The 22,265-nt window shown below is 47.1% G+C and overlaps 1 protein-coding gene across 3 annotated transcripts in view; it reads left to right on the top strand.

Moving 5' to 3' along the window:
• Positions 1-2,574: 2,574 nt before the first annotated feature.
• The window catches only part of cep131 (centrosomal protein 131), a 118,584-nt gene continuing 98,893 nt past the window's right edge, over positions 2,575-22,265 (top strand). The window contains exons 1-4 of one of the 3 annotated variants that reach the window (XM_072483637.1): positions 2,575-2,959; positions 14,435-14,626; positions 16,424-16,533; positions 22,034-22,142. In XM_072483637.1, the coding sequence (XP_072339738.1) occupies positions 14,459-14,626; positions 16,424-16,533; positions 22,034-22,142 (387 nt within the window). In that variant the 5' untranslated portion in view covers positions 2,575-2,959; positions 14,435-14,458. Of the gene's footprint in view, positions 2,960-14,434; positions 14,627-16,423; positions 16,534-22,033; positions 22,149-22,265 lie in introns of all 3 variants that reach the window. The other 2 variants (XM_072483636.1, XM_072483638.1) reach the window with 2 other exon arrangements.

Here is a 22,265-nt window from a genome sequence, read left to right as displayed (position 1 = left end):
GAGGAGGGAGGGTGATCAGGAGGGAGGGTGATCAGGAGGAGGGAGGGTGGGAGGGCCGGTGATCAGGAGGAGGGAGGGTGATCAGGAGGGAGGGAGGGCCGTGTGATCAGGAGGGAGGGAGGGCCGTGTGATCAGGAGGGAGGGAGGGCCGTGTGATCAGGAGGGAGGGCCGGGTGATCAGGAGGAGGGAGGGAGGGAGGGCCGGGTGATCAGGAGGTGGGTGGGCCAGGTGATCAATAGGGAGGGAGGGAGGGAGGGAGGGCTGGGTGATCAGGAGGGAAGGAGGGAGGGAGGGCCGGGTGATCAGGAGGGAGGGCCGGGTGATCAGGAGGGAGGGAGGGCCTGGTGATCAGGATGAGGGAGGGAGGGAGTGCCGGGTGATCAGGAGGCAGAGACTGAGGGAGTGCCCGGTGATCAGGAGGGAGGGACTGATGGAGTGCCGGGTGATCAGGAGACAGAGACTGAGGGAGGGCCGTGTGATCAGGAGGGAGGGACTGAGGGAGTGCCGGGTGATCAGGAGGGAGGGAGGGCCGGGTGATCAGGAGGAGGGAGGGAGGGAGTGCCGGGTGATCAGGAGGCAGAGACTGAGGGAGTGCCCGGTGATCAGGAGGGAGGGACTGATGGAGTGCCGGGTGATCAGGAGGGAGGGCCGGGTGACCAGGAGGGAGGGCCGGGTGATGAGGAGGAGGGAGGGAGGGCCGGGTGATGAGGAGGAGGGAGGGAGGGCCGGGTGATCAGGAGGAGGGAGGGAGGGCCGGGTGATCAGGAGGGAGGGAGGGTGATCAGGAGGAGGGAGGGTGGGAGGGGAGGGTGATCAGGAGGGGGGAGGGTGATCAGGAGGAGGGGAGGGTGATCAGGAGGAGGGAGGGTGATCAGGAGGAGGGAGGGTGGGAGGGCCGGTGATCAGGAGGAGGGAGCGTGGGAGGGGAGCGTGATCAGGAGGAGGGAGGGGAGGGTGATCAGGAGGAGGGAGGGTGGGAGGGGAGGGTGATCAGGAGGAGGGAGGGGAGGGTGATCAGGAGGAGGGAGGGTGGGAGGGGAGGGTGATCAGGAGGAGGGAGGGTGGGAGGGGAGGGTGATCAGGAGGAGGGAGGGTGATCAGGAGGAGGGAGGGTGATCAGGAGGAGGGAGGGTGGGAGGGGAGGGTGATCAGGAGGAGGGAGGGTGGGAGGGCCGGGTGATCAGGAGGAGGGAGGGTGGGAGGGCCGGGTGATCAGGAGGAGGGAGGGTGATCAGGAGGGAGGGTGATCAGGAGGGAGGGTGATCAGGAGGAGGGAGGGTGGGAGGGTGATCAGGAGGAGGGAGGGTGGGAGGGCCGGTGATCAGGAGGAGGGCCGGTGATCAGGAGGAGGGCCGGTGATCAGGAGGAGGGAGGGTGATCAGGAGGGAGGGTGATCAGGAGGAGGGAGGGTGATCAGGAGGAGGGAGGGCCGGTGATCAGGAGGAGGGAGGGTGGGAGGGCCGGTGATCAGGAGGAGGGAGGGTGGGAGGGGAGCGTGATCAGGAGGAGGGAGGGGAGGGTGATCAGGAGGAGGGAGGGTGGGAGGGGAGGGTGATCAGGAGGAGGGAGGGTGATCAGGAGGAGGGAGGGTGATCAGGAGGAGGGAGGGTGGGAGGGGAGGGTGATCAGGAGGAGGGAGGGTGGGAGGGCCGGGTGATCAGGAGGAGGGAGGGTGGGAGGGCCGGGTGATCAGGAGGAGGGAGGGTGATCAGGAGGGAGGGTGATCAGGAGGAGGGAGGGTGGGAGGGAGGGTGATCAGGAGGAGGGAGGGTGGGAGGGCCGGTGATCAGGAGGAGGGAGGGTGATCAGGAGGAGGGAGGGTGGGAGGGCCGGGTGATCAGGAGGAGGGAGGGTGGGAGGGCCGGGTGATCAGGAGGAGGGAGGGTGGGAGGGCCGGGTGATCAGGAGGAGGGAGGGTGGGAGGGCCGGGTGATCAGGAGGAGGGAGGGTGGGAGGGCCGGGTGATCAGGAGGAGGGAGGGTGGGAGGGCCGGGTGATCAGGAGGAGGGAGGGTGGGAGGGCCGGGTGATCAGGAGGAGGGAGGGTGGGAGGGCCGGGTGATCAGGAGGAGGGAGGGTGGGAGGGCCGGGTGATCAGGAGGAGGGAGGGTGGGAGGGCCGGGTGATCAGGAGGAGGGAGGGTGGGAGGGCCGGGTGATCAGGAGGAGGGAGGGTGGGAGGGCCGGGTGATCAGGAGGAGGGAGGGTGGGAGGGCCGGGTGATCAGGAGGAGGGAGGGAGTGAGGGCCGGGTGATCAGGAGGAGGGAGGGAGTGAGGGCCGGGTGATCAGGAGGAGGGAGGGTGGGAGGGGAGGGTGATCAGGAGGAGGGCCGGGTGATCAAGAGGGAGGGACTGAGAGAATGCCAGGTCAATCTAGTTTGATGGCGGAATCAGTGGGAGGGAGGGAGGGAGGGGGCGCTGATTGACGCCTGGTCAACCAATCAGCAGCCCGATGCGAGGCACTGCCCCCGGCCGTGGACCAATCGGAGGCTGAGGAGAAAGGGGGCGGGACCTCCGCTCAGACGAAGTGTTCTTGCACCCTCGCCCTCTCCCCCGGTTGCTAAGCAGCCCCCCCCCCCCCTCTCTCCTTGACTCGGGAGTAGGTTGCCACCAGCGGGGGAAGAATGCGCTTTGTGTGACGGGCCGGAGGAGCGGATACTCCAGTGTGTGACTCGGTTACAATGTATCGCCGGCGGGATGCGCGGTTACAATGTAGCCCTAGGCCAAGGCTTTGTGACTGAGCCTCTGCTGTTTGATACAAGTTAGCAGTGCGGCCCCCCTCCCTGCAACTAGTCACTGCTGAGCTCCCTGTCGCAGCCTCAAGACATCGCCGCTCGGAATCTGCGTCGTGCCCGGGACCGGGGGACCCTCGGGGCGGCCGGCCAGCCCCCAAACCTACCAGCCTGACCACAAAGGGACGATTCAATCCGAGTGGATTCTCTGCCATCCTGCGACTCAGGTGGGAATTCTCTCCCCCTCCCCCCACACACAAACCTCATCCTCTTAAATCCCAGCTCCTTGCAGCAACGCTGGGTTTGGGGGCTGTTTCGGGTTCAGATGCTTTTGCATGCTTGTGGCTGTTACCAGCGTTGCCTATGGTAACGTTTGCCTCAGTTGAGAAGCGAATGGTTAAGATGCAACCCGAGTTAAATCCAGGCCAGTCCATGGCGCTGTCAAAGTAGTTTAAAAAAATGTAGCCCGGGATGTTTAAGGTCAATGCTGATCCGCTGTGGGGGATGATATAGAGTGAGGGTTTGGACGTTGGAGGAGACTCTTTCCTTCTCTCCCTCCCCTTGTTGGTAACTAAAACTGACAGCTAGTTAGTTTTCTGATAACCTGATTCATTTTCTGCCACTTTTGCACCTTATTTAAAATCGTGCTTCCCGCTCCAAATCAGTGAACCTAACATTCGTTACAGTAAAAAAAGTTTCTCAAACTCTTAATCCCCTCCCTGCAATTGTTAAAAAGAAAACATGATGGGATAATCTTTATTATTGTCACCAGGCGGCTTACATTAACACTGCAAAGAAGTTACTGTGAAAATCCCCTAGTCGCCACACTCCGGCGCCTGTTCGGGTACACCGGGCGAATTCAGAATGTCCAATTCACCTAACAAGCAAGTCTTTCCGGACTTGTGGGAGGAAACCTGAGCACCCGGAGGAAACCCACGCAGGCACGGGGAGGATGTGCAGACTCCACACAGACAGTGACCCAAGCCGGGAATCGAACCTGGGACCCTGGTGCTGTGAAGCAACAGTGCTAATGTGCTGCCCATATCCAGGGAGCTCAACAAGTCCTGGTCTGAAATCACTGTCTTGTGGGTGAAAGCCAGTATTGTTTGCCCATGGTCAGATTTTAGCTTGGAAGTGAGTCAAGTCTGATGCAGGTGAAATAATACACGGATGCTTGCTGTAATAGTCTTGAATTAATAGCCTTGAATATCCTTGATGCATGCAAAGGACGTTGCTGTGACCTGCTTGTCATTTTCTAGCACGTGTTGGCAGGGAAAAGTTTTTTAAAAAAAAAAAGGAATATATTAGCTACATAGAGGACAATGACCCACTGAAATTCAATTAGAAGGGATTGGATTGGATTGCATTTGTTTATTGTCTCATGTACCGAGATACAGTGAAAAGTATTTTTCTGCGAGCAGCTCAACAGATCATTAAGTACATGAGAAGAAAAGGGAATAAAAGAAAGTACATAATAGGGCAACACAACATATACAATGTAACTACATAAGCACTGGCATTGGATGAAGCATACAGGGTGTAGTGTTAATGAAATCAGACCATAAGAGGGTCATTTAGGAGTCTGGTGACAGTGGGGAAGAAGCTGTTTTTGAGTCAGTTCGTGTATGTTCTCAGACTTCTATATCTCCTGCCCGATGGAAGAAGTTGGAAGAGTGAGTAAGCCGGGTGGGAGGGATCTTTGATTATCCTGCCCGCTTTCCCCAGGCAGCGGGAGGTGTAGATGGAGTCAATGGATGGGAGGCAGGTTTGTGTGATGGACTGGGTGGTGTTCACGACTCTGAAGTTTCTTGCGGTCCTGGACCGAGCAGTTGCCATACCAGGCTGTGATGCAGCCTGATAGGATGCTTTCTATGGTGCATCTGTAAAAGTTGGTAAGAGTCAATGTGGACATGCTGAATTTCCTTAGATTCCTGAGGAAGTATAGGCGCTGTTGTGCTTTCTTGGTGGTAGCGTCGATGTGGGTGGACCAGGACAGATTTTTGGAGATGTGCACCCCTAGGAATACACCAATTACGGGGGTTCATCTTGGCTGGTTAAACCAGCAGCTGAGTTATAACAGTAACTTCATAAAGTCACCTTGGATAAGGAAAAGGCACTTCATAAATGCTACTTTTTCCTTTTGTTTACCAATTTTTTCCCCCTCAATTTGTTTTATGTCTGACCCACCTCTTGTTTAGCTCCTGTGAGTAGGAATAGATCAGGGTTTTAACTGCATCACCACCTTGTAAGGATGCGTGTCCCAGAGTCTGCCGATCCATAGAGGGTCAGGGAAGGGTACTACATGGCCATTTATGGGCTGTCTGTAAAATATCCAGTGTTGAATGAGGCACTATCCCCACAGGGGGAAAGAAAGTTCTTTAATTCAATCAGCCCAAGCAACTTGTGTGTAAATGCTTCACAGTTGGGTGACCATGGCAAAGGAATAAGCTGACAATCCAGCAGCTTTCTAATGGCATTGGCCTCGGGGACAAAAAAATAGCACAAAGCGGAAAACTAACTTACAGCAAAGGTACTAAGGCCTGGTCACATTTTGGGAGTTTGGGGAAAACAAGCTAAAATATTTCAGGGGCTAGCTAATCTTGTTTTTTTGCAAATCGAGGAAAGTTGATATAATCCAATGAGAACAATTTCTAAATTTTGGATAGTTCTGACTTAAAAGGCCTAACAAAGGATTTTATATTTGGATATCACCTTTCACAACATCAGGATGGCCCAAAACACTGAACAATAAAACACTTTTGAAGTTCAGTCAAATTTTGTTTGATGGGCACTGTTGGTTAGCACTGTTGCTTCACAGCGCCAGGGTCCCAGGTTCCATTCCCGCTTGGGTCACTCTCTGTGCGGAGTCTGCACGTTCTCCCCGTGTCTGCGTGGGTTTCCTCCAGGAGCTCCGGTTTCCTCCCACAAGTCCCGAAAGATGTGCTGTAGGTGAATTGGACATTCTGAACTCTCCCTCAGTGTACCGAACAGGCGCCGGAATGTGGTGACTAGGAGCTTTTCACAGTAACTTCATTGCAGTATTAATGTTAGCCTACTTGTGACAATAAATATTATTTTTTTTAAATTGTATTAAAGGGACAGAATAATAATAATCTTTATTAGTGTCACAAATAGGCTTACATTAACACTGCAATGAAGTTACTGTGAAAATCCCCTAGTCGCCACACTCTGCCACCGGTTTGGGTACACGGAGGGAGAATTCAGAATGTCCAATTTGCCTAACAATCACGTCTTTTGGGACTTGTGGGAGTAAACCCACGCGGACGCGGGGAGAATGTGCAGACTCCGCACAGACAGTGATCCAATCCGGGATCCTGGCGCCGTGAAGCCACTGTGCTAACACAAGTTAATATTACGACGGAAACATGTCGGCTAATTTGCAGATTACAATGCTCAGAAACAGCAATGAAATAAAGAACGAGATAATCCACCAGATGATTTGCTGTCCTGACTTGGTCTGGCCTACACGTGACTCCAGACCCACAGCAATCTGGCTGAATCTGAAATGCTCTCTGAAATGGCCCAGCATGGTACTCAGTTCAAGCACAATTAGGGATGGGCAATGAATGCCGACTCAGCCAGCAATGCCCACATCCCTTGACTGAGTTTTTAAAAAACCAACACATTTTAAGGGTGTTATTGAGGGATACATTTTGGCCAAGACCATTGGAGAACTCCCGTGTTCCCTTTTGAACTGTCACCTGAGAGATTAGATAGGGATCTGAGTTTAATGCCTTCTCTGAAAGATAGTACCTCCTGTACTTGCTGAGCGCTGCACTGGGAGCATCCAGCTACCGTTATGGATGCCAGACCAGATCCCAACCGTGGCTAAGATACTGGACCAGAACTGCAACTTTGTTTTATCTTGAAGACTGTGCGGAAAGATCGATTCGCTCCAGGAGTGATTGCATGAGAAATCGGGCTTGGTTATTTTTACAAATGGAAATTTATTGTAACAAAAGAAAAACAATATTTAAACCGTTAAACTTCAAACCTAACAAGAACAGCTTACATAGGCGGTGCGGTGGTTAACACTGCTTCCTCACATGCCGAGGACCCGGATTCCATCCTGGTCCCTGGTCACTGTCCGTGTAGAATTTGAATATACTCTCCGTGTCTGCTTGGGTCTCACCCCCACAACCCAAAGATGTGCAGGGTAGGTGGATTGGCCACGCTAAATTGCCCCTTAATTTAAATTTTAAAAAGTACAACGTACACATATCTCTTAACCCTAACACATAATTTCCCATTAAACAGCATGTAAAAATGAACATGCAGCTTTCAAGTCCATTTACACAGGGAGGCAAAAATGATGCTTGCATTTACAGAAGATATTCCTGCTGTTAGTGAATCTCCTTCAGACCCTTTCCAAAAGCCTGTCTCTGTGGCTGTTTCTTCATGACCTCTCTCGATCGGTCTCAATCCTATCTGCTTCCACCTGTTCAAACAGGATTCTTTTATCTCTCTAAGCTCTGCCCAGCTCAGATGGTTCTGTCCAGGCATGCCTAGACTTGAACTCATCATCACGATCTGGACTTTTACACAAAAGGACAGGACCATGCGATGAATATGCAACTAACCTCCAATTTATGGGCAAAAGAGGCCTTCAGACTCTGTGATGAGCTAATGACTGGTCAGACCAGAGTTTCCGGAGGACAGTGGATCTTGAGTGAATTACCTCAGCTGAACAGGGGTATCCTGTTTATTCCCATTCACTAGTTTAAGTCTGAATGAGACAATGTAACTCAGACCAGGTGTGGGCGTATACCGCTGACTCAGTGCTAGCAGATTAAGTAGTGAAGAACACATAAGGAGTCTACAAAGGAATATAGATTAAGTGAATTGGCAAAAAATTGGCGGATGGATTATAATGTGGGAAAGTGTGAACTGTCCACTTTGGTGGGAAGAATAGAAAATGGAGAGTGATTACGGAACTCCGCAGAACAGAGGAATCTGCCCAGGAGCTTGGTTCTGCCATTCAATGGCTGATCTGACTGTAACCTCCCACCTACCCCCCAAATATGAACAGAAGAGCCCTGGTACATGACTCGTTAAAAAGTTAGTGGGGAGGTACAGCAGCTGATTAGGAAGGCAAATAGAACGCTTGGAGCATGGAAATGGAATATAAAAGTCGGCATGTTTTGCTACAGTCGTACAGTTGGTGAGACCACATTCTGAGTTGTGTCCTTAAGAAAGGATATATTTGCGTCAGAAATAGTTCGCAGAAGGTTCACTTGACTGATTCCTCGGATGAAGGGATGAGGAAAGGCGGGATAGATTGGGTCTGTATTCATTGGAATTGACAGGATGGATGCTGAGAAGATGTTTCCTCTTCTGGGATAAGGTAGAATTAGGTGACGCAGTTTAAAAATAAGGGCACTCCTATTTAAGACAGATATGAGGAGAAATGATTTTTGGCCAGTGGCATTGTCACCCTCAAAGTGGTGGAGCGAGAGTCATTAAATGTTCTTAAGGCTGAGTTAGACAGATTATTTTTAAAAATAAACTTAAGAGTACCCAATTTTTAAAAATCTAACTTAAGGGGCAATTTAGCATGGCCAATCCACCAACCCTGCACATATTTGGGACCCACGCAAACATATAATTGTTATATATCGTATTTTATATTTGTTGTAGTAATATTATTGAAAACCCTGGGTTCAAATACATGAAGTATGTTTGTTAAAGCTGTGATTAAGGGGTTGAAAAGGAGATGTTAACCATTTACTTGTTTACATATAGATGGCTAATGGAATATTGTTTATATTTACAACCTGGGGTGTAGATAATTTATGAGGGACTGTGTTTAGTCCTAGCTAAGCAGGTCATGGGCACCTTAGTAGGAGGAGACTGAAGAATACCTTCAGCTTGGGATATGCATTATGTAATTAATGGGAGGAGCCAGGACTGTTTGTCATCTTGCAGTTTACCATAGGATTTGAGTTTGACTAGAAGGATTTTCATAGAATCATAGAATTTACAGTGCAGAAGGAGGCCACTTGACCCATCAAGCCTGCACCGGCCCCTGGAAAGAGCGCACCTCCACCCCATCCCCACACCTTCACCCTATCCCCGCAACCCCACCTAACCTAACTCAGGGCAATTTAGCATAGCCAATCCAACCGGAGCACCCGGAGGAAGCCCACGCAGACACTGGGAAAACGTGCAGACTCCGCACAGCCAGTGACCCAAGCCGGGAATCGAAACTGGGACCTTGGAGCTGTGAAGCAATTGTGCTAACCACTGTGCTACCATGCTTCCCTAGCAACCGTACTTCAGGTTGTTCCTGAAAGGGTTTCTCTCCAAAGGTCTGCACAGAGAAGAAACCCTGATTGTTAACTTTATTTATAAGTGACATTTGAACTGTATTGGGTTGCTTAATTGGAAAACGTAGTAGCAGGTGTAGATAGGGAGTTAAAGTTTTTTCCCCTTTTATTTAAGAACTATTTTGACTGGTAAATGTAAAGCAATCACTGTTTAGCTAACGTGATTGATTCTGTGTTTAAATTAAAGTTTGTTTTAACATAACACTTATCACTCCTGTGATTTTGTAACTCTTTCCTTGCAGTCTTACAAATTGCAAATTATTGGGATTCTCATACCGGAATCCTAGCAGCATACAATTCCTCAAATACATAGATCATAGAATTTACAGTGCAGAAGGAGGCCATTCGGCCCATCGAGTCTGCACCGGCCCATGAAAAGAGCATCTTACCTAAGTCCAGGACTCTATCCTAACCCTGCACCCCAGTAACCTCATCTAACCTTTTGAACACTAAGGGCAATTTGGCATGGCCAATCCACCTAACCTGCACATCTTTGGACTGTGGGAGGAAACCGGAGCACCCGGAGGAAACCCACGCAGACACTGGGAAAAAGTGCAGACTCCGCACAGACTAGAGACCCAAGCCGGGAATCGAACCTGGGACCTGGAGCTGTGATGCAATTGTGCTAACCACTATGCTATCTGGAGTAATCGGCTTGCAATTACAAAATAATGAAGTTCTTAACTCAGACCGTTTGCCAAGTAAAAGTTTGCAATGCTTTGAAATAAAATGGGTAATGCCAACTAGGAAAAAAAAAGCGAGGGTTCAAATGAGAGAATTCTGCAGCTGTATTTTTATGTCCGAAAAGGTTTAGGTTGAATTATTCAATTTCCAGGAAAAGTGAAATACCAAGTGCAAGGACTGGATTAAAAATAATTGGTTTTAAAAAGAATTCAATCACCTCCGTGTTTGGTCCCAGGTAATAGAAGGCAACCAGGCAACCTGAGGATCAGAAGTTGAATTTAGAGTGAATTTTTAATGCTTTCTAAATTAAAACCGCATTTCGCCAGTCAATACTGTTGAAAATGATCTTCCAATTTCTCAGATAGTCCTCGTGGAGCAGGGCATGTTAAAACCCATTTGATTTTCAGGTTGTTCCTGAAAGGATTTTGCTTCAAAAGGTCTGCACAGAGAAACAACTCTGATTGTTAACATTTGAACTGTATTTGGTTGCATAATTGGAATATATAGTGGTAAACTGTTAAAATAGAATGTGTATTAAACTGGATTTGGCGCAGTTGCCTGTTTTTTGTGCATTTCTTCACGCAATGCATTGTCAGTGATGACGTTACTCCAGAGGTTGGCCACTGACTTCAAATAAACAGCACAGGCAACAAATTAATTTTATTCATGGGGTGGGATAAAGCAGCTGGGGGAAAGCTTGAGTGATGGCAAAAGATTATTAATTTACAAAGTGGTGGCATTTCAGCAAAAGTTTGCGTTGCTTCAGTTGTGCCGGACTCTTTCTCTCCAGTTCATCATGCGTTGTGCATGTTTCTTGGATGGAAGGACGGTGATTGCTTTTTAAATTTTCACTCTGCGGTCACCAGATGGAGGTGCTCAGGCATTGCCTGACGTTAAGCCTTTGTCTGTTTGGAGCGAGCTGACCATCTTGAGAGTGGCGGTGTTCGGTGGCCGGGTTGAAGTGTCAGTGCACCAAAAAGAGGGACGGGGAAGAGGCCGTTTCTGTTTGCTGCATTTTCAACACTCCCAGACACAGAGTAAAAAGCAGCTGACACAACAAAGAGCTGGAAATGTAATCTTTAATGTGCAATGTTTGGTTCTTTGTGGAGAGTTTTCTCTTTACTATAAGAACTTCAAGGTAACCTCTGAACCTTGCAGGTTTTCAAACAGCACTGGCTGCTGGCTATCAAAATCCTCCGCGTTGTGCCAAGAAATCTTTGTTTTGCCTGTTTTACACAGAAGAGATTTACCAAAACTATTACGTGGGTTTCGCCCCCACAACCCAAAGATGTGCAATATAGGTGGATTGAACATGCTAAATTGCCCCTTAATTGGAAAAAATGAATTGGGTACTTGTTATAACCTGCCTACGTACCATTGGCTGGGGACTAATGACTATCCCACAATCCTGTGGGAGTATGAGCTTCCCCAATGAGGGGGGCGGAGAAACCACTAGTAAACTCCTAGTATAAATAAAGCTGGCCAGTTCAGGAACCAGCAGGAAGGAGTATGTAGCAAGGGAAGTTACTGCTACTGTTATGTATATATGTTATAGTAAATAAATGTTATTACTTTGTATCCTTAAAACTCGTGCTGGATTCTTCGTGGCCCTTACAAAAGTACTCTAAATTTATAAAATAAACAAAAAAACTATTTTTGGAGGGCGGTTGACATGAATGGTGGCAAGATTCAGCAAGATTTATTTGGGGTAATGACGGCCTAAAGGGGCTGGTTTAGCACACTGGGCTAAAGAGCTGGCTTTTAAAGCAGACCAAGGCTGGCCAGCAGCACGGTTCAATTCCCGTACCAGCCTCCCCGAACAGGCGCCGGAATGTGGCGACTCGGGGCTTTTCACAGTAACTTCATTTGAAGCCTACTTGTGACGAGCAATTTTTTCATTTCATTTCATAAAGCCTCTGAATTGATCTTGACCTTTTGATTCCATGCCCCTTTAGGTTGTGAGTGATGATGCCATGAACATGGCAGATCCTCCTCAGCTGTGACCAGAAATATGATGCTTTTAAAAGGTTGACTTATGACTTTGTATTTTCAGTGTCATTCAGGTCTGCTTCTCTCTTTAAATTCCTACAATTAAAGACATTATTTTTTGTTGGCCTGGTCACCTTGAGCATGTTTGAAATGTTTTGTTTCGGTATGCTTGTATCATTTACCTGTATGTACTTGTCAGAGAAATTCACAAAGAAGGTTTCCTTGATGGAGTGAGCCAATAATAACAGCAGCTTGCATGTACTCTGTGTTTTAACATAGCAAAGGTGCTTCATAGGGACACGATCAGACACAAATGGACACAGAAATAAAGAGGAATGTGATCGGGTGGGCAGCTAAAGGGTACGGTCAAAGGGGAGGATTTCAAGGTGATCCATAAAGAGAGAGAGAGAGCAGGAGAGACAGAAAGCCTTGGGCCTGAGCAGCTGCAGGCATGTTTAAATGGAGGGCGAAGGATTTGTATAAATAGGCTAGCATTAGACGAACAGAGCATTCCCGGGGAAGAGGTGGGACTGGGGTTTAGGTCTGGAGGAGTTTAGAGGTAAGGAGGGACAACCCAATGAAAGGATTTGAACACGAGGGTGAGAATTTTAACTTTGAGCCATTGCACAGCTGGGGGGCAGTGTAGGTCAGGAAGGGAAGGGCTAATGGGTAAGAAAGACTTGGTGATTAGGATACAGGCAGTAGCTGTTCAGGTAAGCTGGAATTTCTGGATGGGAGAGTTTGGGAAGCTGGCCTGGAATGGTGTGGACTGGTCAAGACTGGAGAATGTAAGAGTTCTTTCTGTTCATTTCCTTTTTTCCCATTTCTGGTCTTTTATTGTTTTGACCCATGGACCCATAATCGGGATGTGCCATTAAGCAGAAGACTCGAGGTTGAAACAGCCTGCTTGCCAGAACACTGTGTTCCCAGGTTCGTGTTTTGGAAAGGAGAAGCTGGACCCTTTGGCACGGGGTGGAACTTAGAAACTGGTTATGGGGGTAGTTGGTAGATTGGTTAACTGGCAATTAGTGGGTTGGACAGGGACAGTATTATGCCTGACAATGGTCAATTATTGGTCCCTCAGTGATGCTTTCTGAGAGAACTTACTGGAAGCGTTCAGAACTACGAAATGAAAGGAACTCGCACTCTCTCTTTCTCTCCCTTGCTGAAGTGAAATAACTGCTCTAATGTTCTGAAAGCAATGAGTGCCTGAAACATCCTTTGCTGTGAACCTGATATGATGCTGAGTCTGCAGAGGAGGTAGACTACCTTGCCAGGGAAATCATCTCGACTAAAAGGAAGAACTACCAAAACAAAAGCCTGAATCTCAGAAAGATATTGACTGGAAGTCATCGCACTGCATCAAAGAGCCTTGTCCTTTTATGTTGGTTAATGTTTATTTCCATTTTCACCATCCTTTCCCGTGTGTGTAGAGAGTAGGGGGTGTTGGGAAAGGGGTAGTAGATAGTTATATTTTCTGTCTGTTTAATTATAATATTGTACATCATAAAAGGTTATTTGTGTTTTAAAGTTACAAGCTATGGTCTTAAAAGTTATGGTCTTATGGTCTAAATCTGGTGACTGTAGCTTATTGGGCTCAACCGAGGACCATGGGTATTTTAAATAAGATCTAATTTCACCGGTGTTGTGACTCCAGATCAAATGGGGCTGGAATTGACCCCACACTAGCCTAGGGTGTTGTGACAAGGTGACAAAGGTGTGGTTAAGGATTTCAACAGCAGATGGAATAAAGCAAGAGTAGAGACTGGCAATACTATGGTTTTGGATACATTTATGATGCGCTACTAAATGTAAAGTATATGAAGCTTTCTCATATATCCTCAGGTGGAATATGTTAATATTCTGATCATATCTACTGGTTGCGATCTAATAAATGTGGCACCTCTCTTGCATGCCACAAGATCCTACAAACACCAATGAAATGAATGATTATGCTGCTGATTTAGGATAAAATATTACCAAGACATAGGAGCAGAATTAGGCCACTCGGCCCATCGAGTCTGTTCCGCCATTCAATCATGGCTGATATTTTCTCATCCCCATTCTCCTGCCTTCTCTCCATAACCCCTGATCCCCTTATTAATCAAGAACCTATCTATCTCTGTCTTAAGTGGGACATCAATTACATGGGGCATCAGGTGAACTCTACATCTCTCCGCATGTTGGTATGGGATCTGTAATGTCCACTGGAACAGGCAGATGGTGCTTTTGTTTAATGTATCATCTGAAGAATAGCAATATCTCAGCATCACACTAAAATACCAGTCTGGATTATAGGGTCATTTCGTAGAAAAGGCATTCCACCCACAAACTTCTAACTTGGAGGCTACAAGAGCCAAGCTAATACATTTCGACCATGAAGGTCCTGGATATCGCTCTTAGTCTGTGTTACTAACTGATTTCAATTGGTGGTATTGAACCTGTTTGTTATTTCTGCACACTGAAATCCCCTCAGGATGTTAGCAAATGCATTGACCATTTCGATGAATAAATAAAATATTAATTGATCTATTTTATATTTTATTCTGTTTAAAAAGCTAGAAGACATGATAGCACATATTCGTTTGCGCCTTTCAGAATAAACTTTTCATTATTTTCAAGTGTTAAACTACCGGATTCAATAGGCCAATATTTACATATAGTTTTCGAATTTCATTCCAGGTTGCTTTTTAATGCGCATTCACGATGAATACTTCGCGAAGCGGTTCTTCGTTCCTTGGTGACGGATTTGACCTCAGCCTGACTGGCTCTCAGCTATCCATGTCGAGACGGCCCAGCAGTGCTTCACCAGCCAAACAGCTGGCACGCTCCACCTCTGTCATCTCTGAGAACAAGGCCAAACGGAACACTTTGGTAAATCATGCAGATGGAACCTGGATAGAATTCAGTGGAACTTCTCAGAACTAGCCAAGTTTTTAAAAAGAAATTTCCTGTCCTGGAGGTGGTGATGGTTTATAAAAAAAATTTTTTTTAAATAAAATTTTTTAGAGTACGAGAGTAAGCTAGCGGGGAACCTAAAAACTGACTGTAAAATCTTCATTGGCCATGTGAAGAGAGAGTGGCAGGATCAGACAGAATCAGCATGGATTAACAAAAGGGAAGCCACATGTTTGACAAATCTACTGGAATTATTTGTGGGTGTAACTAATGGAGTTGATGACGGGGAACCAATGCAGATGGCTTATTTGGACTTTCAGAAAGCTTTCAACAAAGTCGCACATAAGAGATTAGCGTGTAAAATTAAAGTGCATGGGATTGGGGATAGTGTATTGAGTTGGACAGAAAACTGGTTGGCAGACAGGAAACAAAGAGTAGGAATAAGCGGGTCTTTTTTCAATTGGCAGGCAGTGACTAGTGGTGTACTGCAGGGATCAGTGCTTGGACCCCGGCTATTCACAATATATATTTATGATTGAGATCAGAAAACTAAATGTAACATTTCCAAATTTGTAGATGACACAAAGCTGGGTGGGAGGATGAGCTGTGAGGAGGATACAGAGATCCTTCAGTATGATTTGGACAAGCTGAGTGAGTGGACAAAAGCATAATATGGATAAATGTGAGGTTATCCACTTTGGTAGCAAAAACTAGAAGGCAGATTAATGTTTGATGGCCATAAATTAGGAGAGTAGAATGTGCAACGAGACCTGGGCGTTCTTCTACACGAGTTGCTGAAGGTAAGTATACAGGTGCAGCAGGCGGTAAAAAAGGCAAATGGTCTGTTAGTCTTTATTGTGAGAGGATTTGAGTACAGGACAGAGATGTCTTGCTGCAATTATGATGGGACTGACGTATGAGGAGAGGTTGAGTTGGTTAGGATTGTATTCACTGGTGTTTAGAAGAATGAGGGAGGGGGATCTCATAGAAACCCATAAAATTCTAACAGGACCAGACGGGGTAGATGCAGGAAGGATGTTCTGATGCCGGGGGGAGTCCAGAACCAGGGATCACAGACTGAGGATACAGGGTAAACCATTTAGGACTGAGATGAGGAGCAATTTCTTCACCCAGAGAGTGGTGAGTTGAGGTCAAAACATATGTTTTCAAGAAAGAGTTAGATATAGCTCCTGGGGGATAAAAAAATATGGGGAGAAAATGGAAGCAGGTTACAGAATTGATCAGTCACTTTTTATTAAAAAAATTTTTTTGAGTACCCAATTTTATTTTTCCAATTAAGGGGCAATTTAGCGTGGCCAATCCACCTAGCCTGCACATCTTTGGGTTGTGGGGGTGAAACCCACGCAGACACGGGGAGAATGTGTAAACTTCGCATGGACAGTGCCCCAGGGCTGGAATTCGAACCCGGGTCCTCCGCGCCACAGTCCCAGTGCTAACCACTGCGCCACATGCTGCTCGGTTGATCAGCCATGATCATAATGAATGCCAGGACAGCCTGGTAGGGCTGAATGGCCTACTCCTGTTCCTATTTTCTATGTTTCTTCCTCTTCCCCTACCTAAAATCATCAATACATTCAAATTGGGAGGATGCAAAATTTGTAAGTCACAACTGTTATAATGCATCAGACGTGTAGGGCAAAATATTCCAGGAACAACTATTGTGTGTGTGTAAATGCATGTGTGTGAGAGAAGCAGAGAGAATGAGAAATGTTGCATTTAAAAGATATGTCAAGGTTGTTTGCCTCTCTCCAGGTTGATGCGGCTCTTGGAAATATCAATGACAGTGGTTCTCATGCCATTAACAATTTACAAAGGTCAAACAGCACCACACAGGTCAACCAGCAAGCCAACACCACATTAAGGTAACACATGTAGTTAACTTACATAACTGAACATTGAAGTATATCCATGTTTAGGTGGAATCTAACCTGTGTAAACATGAAGGAAATTTTGCAAATTGGTTCAATATCTGTACTGTTCCAGTACAGCTACTACTGGCATTTCCCCAGCAATGTGGAAAATTGCACAGGTGTGTCCTGTATACAAAAAACAGGATAAATCCAACCCAGCCAATTACCGCCCTTACAGTCTGCTCTCCATCATCAGCAAAGTGATGGAAGGAATCATCAACAGTGCTATCAAGCGGCACATACTCAGCAATAACCTGCCCACGACCGCACTCCACTCCTGACCTCATTACAGCCTTGGTTCAAACATGGACTGGGAATGCCAGAGATGAGGTGAGTGTGACTGCCCTTGATATCAAGGCAGCATTTGACCGAGTGCGGCATCAAGGAGCCCTCGCTAAACTGGATTTAATGGGAATCAGGGAAAACTCTCCGCTGGTTGGAGTCATACCCGGCACAAAGGAAGATGGTGGTGGTGGTTGGAGGTCAATCATCTCAGCTCCAGGACATCACTGCAGGTGTTCCTCAGGGTAGTGTCCTCAGGTTAGTGGCTGTTTAGCACAGGGCTAAATTGCTGGCTTTGAAAGCAAACTAAGGCAGGCCAGCAGCACGGTTCAATTCCCGTAACAGCCTCCCCGAACAGGCGCCGGAATGTGGCGACTCGGGGCTTTTCACAGTAACTTCATTTGAAGTCTACTTGTGACAATAAGCAATTTTCATTTCATTTCATTCATTTCCTAGGCCCAACCATCTTCAGCTGCTTCATCAATGACCTCCCTTTCATCATAAGGTCAGAAGTGGGGATGTTTGTGGATGACTGCACAATGTTCAGCACCATTCATGACTCCTCAGATAATGAAGCAGTCCATCTCCAAGATCTGGACAATATCCAGGCTTGGGCTGACAAGTGGCAACTTACATTCGCGCCACACAAGTTTCAGGCAATGACCATCTACAAGAGAGGATCTAACCACCGCCCCTTGACATTTAATGGCATTCCCATCGCTGAATCCCCACAATCAACATCCTGGGGGTAACCATTGATTAGAAATTGAACTGGACTAGTCACATTAATACTGTGGCTACCAGGGAAGGTCAAAGGCTAGGAATCCTACGGCGAGTAACACACCTCCTGACCCCCCCCCCCCCCCCCCCCCCACCTTCCAAACCCATGACCACTATCATCTAGAAGGACAAGAGCAGTAGATACATGGGAACCCCACCACCTGGACGTTCCCCTCCAAGTCACTCACCACCCTGACTTGGAAATATATTGCTGTTCCTTCATTGTCGCTGAGGCAACATCCAGAAACTTCCTCCCTAATAGCACAGTGGTGTACCTACCCGTCAATGACTGCAGCGGTTCAAGAAGGCAGCTCATCACCACCTTCTGAAGGATAACTAGGAATGGATTATTCAGTCAGCCCAGCCCCCCTCCTCCTCCTCCTACCCCTCCTGCCAACCCCGCATTGGTTTTATTTTTGCTGCTGACTGGAACTTAGAATCTTGAAATGGATGCATCATTGAAGGGACCATATGGCCAGTTCGGTCCGCGTCTGCTCTCTGCAAGAGAACCCCTTTCCTAATCGAATTGCACTTTCTTTCTCTTCAGATAATTGTACAATTTCCTTTTGAAAGCCATGATTGAATCTGCCTCCACCACATTCTCGGGCAGCGCATTCCACATCCTGGAATTTGAACAAAAAAATGTCACCATGTCGCTTCTTGTTTTTTTTGGCATTCACCTTAAATCAGTGTTCCCTGATTCTTTTAAAAAAGTATGTTTATTAAAGAATTTTTTGTAATCGTCAATACCAACCAGACCAATCAAAAAGAGAGAAAGAAAAGGCAAAACATCACGATCAAAAAAAAGAACAACATACAGCTCTAATTAACTTAAATGCAAAAACTAATCGAAACCGCCTAACAACTGACGGTGACTAGCTCCTTAAAAAAGGAAACAAATGGTTGCCATCTTCGATAGACCCTCTCCACCGACTCCCTGATGGTGAACTTGACTTTCTCCAAATGCAGAAATGACATAAGTGATAATCACACGCCCACCAAGTATATTTGCGAATTGATTCTTTCTGTGTTTTGGATAAGACTCTCCTCCCTTCAGTGGTGGTGGCTGAGTACTCAGCAATTGTTATTTCGGATCATGTCCCGCACCTTACTGATTTGACGCGAGAGTTTAGTCCCACCCAACATCCACCTTGGAGATTAGACACATTGTTAGTGGATAAAAAATTAGTGAGTTTATGACCACTGCCATAGAGGATTATATAAAGTCTAATGAATCCGATTCAATCTCACCATCCACGTTGTGGGAGGCTCTTAAGGCAGTCCTCGGGGGGAAATGATCTTCTGAGCGCATTCATTGAGGACAACAAGGTTGGAGCAGCAGAGGTTGGTGGGAGGTGGATCATTAGTACTTGCTTGATTTGTATCTAACATATGTGGCTTTCTTTAGTCAATCCACATTTGTCCAAGTGGTTGCAATTTTGCCCAATATTATCATTCCTACAAGCTTCCCCATCACCAAGGTTAAACTGATTGTTCTATAGTTTGCTGGTTTACCTGCATACCCATTTGTGAACAAGAATGTATCACTTAAAATTCTCTAGTCCCCTGGCACCACCCCTGCATCTAAGGAGGATTGGGAGATGGTAGCAATTTGGCAACTTATCTGACCATGGGAGATACCGGAGGGATAATAACAATGTCTGTCTTACCCGTGTGAGGGTGTATACATTGCCCGTGTGAGGGTGTATACCTTGCCCGTGTGAGGGTGTATACCTTGCCCGTGTGAGGGTGTATACCTTGCCCGTGTGAGGGTGTATACCTTGCCCGTGTGAGGGTGTATACCGTGCCCGTGTGAGGGTGTATACCGTGCCCGTGTGAGGGTGTATACCGTGCCCGTGTGAGGGTGTATACCTTGCCCGTGTGAGGGTGTATACCTTGCCCGTGTGAGGGTGTATACCTTGCCCATGTGAGGGTGTATACGTATAGGTGGAGAACCTGCCACCTTCCCGTCTCCACCCTGATTGAGTCCAGAGCGGGAAGGTCTGTGGATGGCACTCCTATTTTGAATAAATCAAATAACCAATTGAACTAAATCAGATTAACAGAGGGACAAATTAAAGGCCAGCCCCTGAAAGGGATACTGCCTTAAACAAAAAACAGATCACAAATGAAACTTGAAACATAAAACCAAAATATGATAAAGAGGGTCGATAAGGTACCCCAGCCACCAGGGTGCCCACTGCGCATGGAAGGCTTCAACAGAGCTGGGAGACACCCTGTGCTCCCACTCCAGGGAATCTAGGCCATCATTGTAGCCACGGTAGAGCGGCCCTCTCGGTCGCCTGCTGCCTGGACCCATTTGTGGCGAGTTTGGCCAGGCCAAGGAGCACGTTCACGAGGTGGTCCTCCTCCTTCCCTGCTCCACTCTGCGCCAGGCGCCCATAGATTAGGGGCGTGGGAGTGAAACGCAAACAAATCTGTAATAAGAGGCTTTTAAAGAAATTGAAAAGGGGACAATGGTTTCACGGTCAATCATTAGACTTTTAATTCCAGATTTTTCTTTTTTCTTTTATTGAATTCCAATTCCACCATCTGCCGTGGTGGGATTCGAACCAGGGTCCCCAGAGCATTACACTGGGTTTCTGGAGTCAATACCAGTATGCCACTGCTTCAGGCAGGCCCTGTGGATTGCACTCCTGCCCCACTGCCAGTTGAGGCTCTTTTGGGAGCATTAATTGCCCACTTAGACCTTTCACCCTGCCACCACTGGGATTAACCCAGTGACAGGCTGCCTGTGGCCATGCCGAGGAGCACCGCAAGCAAATCTGTGCGGGCTGCCTTCGGTTTTCTGGGGTTGGAGGGAGGGGGCATTGTTTAATAGCGTGGCGTATTACACATGACTCCTTTTATAAGGATGTCCAATCTCTCTCTCTCCCTCTCTCCCTCCTCTCCTTCACCACCACCACCGCTATTCAAAAATGGCCCGAGGTGGGACCAAGCTGGCAAACGAGCACGTCGACTGGTGACGAGAAATCCTCTGCCTCTGACCCCGCCTTCCCGCCCATTTTAAAATTTCACTCCAGTTGTCCTTTGCAATGTGTCGCAAATGTAAGCATCTCTGGTCTTGGAACATGGAGCTAAAGAGTAGCCTTTTTGTGGGAGGAAAATCAGTGAGCCCTCTGATTTTATTTCTTGGTGCAAGAGGGGTTTATTTTTAGTACATCTAATGTTGGCAACATTAAATCATGGAATATAACACTTTCGTCAGGCTCTTTTCCCCTGAAAACTATTTGAAGAACCAATTTGCAAGAAAATCGCTAATTTCAAATGAAATCAAATAGTTTTCCCAGAGATTGAATTTCCCATTCTGTTGTTTAATCAGGGGAAAGCTGAAGCTATTGCATCTGTCCTAATGTATTGACTGTAGATTGGTGCTCATGTGTTGGTGGTTAGTGACAGTAGGAGGCAGTGTGTCCACACATGTGCCAGTTATGTATTTGATCGGTGAATGGTACCCAGATAGTGACTGAGCACCTGTCACTTGAGTAACAATTCCCTTCCCTACTATGGCAAGTTTCAGTAAAGTCCAGGCTGCTGGCAGCTACTCACGGGAAGGTACAGTTTGCTCACTGTATTCGCATGAGTATGTGATTTATCAAATCAATTGATCAGCGTATTTTCTTACTACTTGCCTAGTTATGACTGGAGTAATGGTGCAGTGACTTTTTAAGGTGCAGAGTTTTTAAAAATAAATTTAGAATACCCAGTTCATTTTTTTTTCCAATAAGGGGCAATTTAGCATGGCCAATCCACCTACCCTGCACATCTTTGGGTTGTGGGGGCGAAACCCACACAGACACGGGGAGAATGTGCAAACTCCTCACAGACAGTGACCCAGAGCCAGGATCGAACCTGGGACCTCGGTGCCGTGAGGCCACAGTGCTAACCACTGTATCACCGTGATGCCCGCTAAGATGCAGAGGATTTCAAATGTGCGGTAATGCAATGCACTGGACAGATCTGTAAAAGAGCACAGTTTGATAACTCATGAGAAACCTGTGTTCATTGGAAGCACTGAATTGTGAGAATTAATACTTTGGAAAAAGTGAATATCAGGAATTGATTACAAAAATACAAAAAATAAAAAATTTGATGAGTATCTTTTGTCGTTCAATACAAGTCTATTGACGAAAATAAATCCAGGGGCTGGTTTAGCACAGGGCTAAAGAGCTGGCTTTTAAAGCAGACCAAGGCAGGCCAGCAGCACGGTTCAATTAGCGTACCAGCCTCCCCGAACAGGCGCCGGAATGTGGCGACTAGGGGCTTTTCACAGTAACTTCATTTGAAGCCTACTTGTGACAATGAGCAATTTTCATTTCATTTTCATTATCATTTCATTAATTGTGCCGTTTGCCTTTTCTCTCCTTAGTGAAGAGAGAGCAGGAGATTTCCTAGCTTTGTTCGATAGCTCTGCAGCTGGGAGGAAAAAGCTGTCCAGTTTGAGCAAGACATCCCAAGAGAAGAGAACCACGTGGCATGTACTGGTAATTTTAAATTGACCAAACCTTGCAGGCTTTGAGAACGCAAGACAGGCTGTACCTTTTGTCTTTCAGAGTCCTCAGCAGAGCTAAGGCTTGGGGAAGTAAGGTTGCTATCCTTTT

This window comes from Scyliorhinus torazame, chromosome 18 (genome assembly GCF_047496885.1).
Source record: "Scyliorhinus torazame isolate Kashiwa2021f chromosome 18, sScyTor2.1, whole genome shotgun sequence".
NCBI classification, from domain to species: domain Eukaryota; kingdom Metazoa; phylum Chordata; class Chondrichthyes; order Carcharhiniformes; family Scyliorhinidae; genus Scyliorhinus; species Scyliorhinus torazame.
Note: the sequence above shows the minus strand (reverse complement) of the source record. Positions and strands in the feature narration are given on the sequence as shown.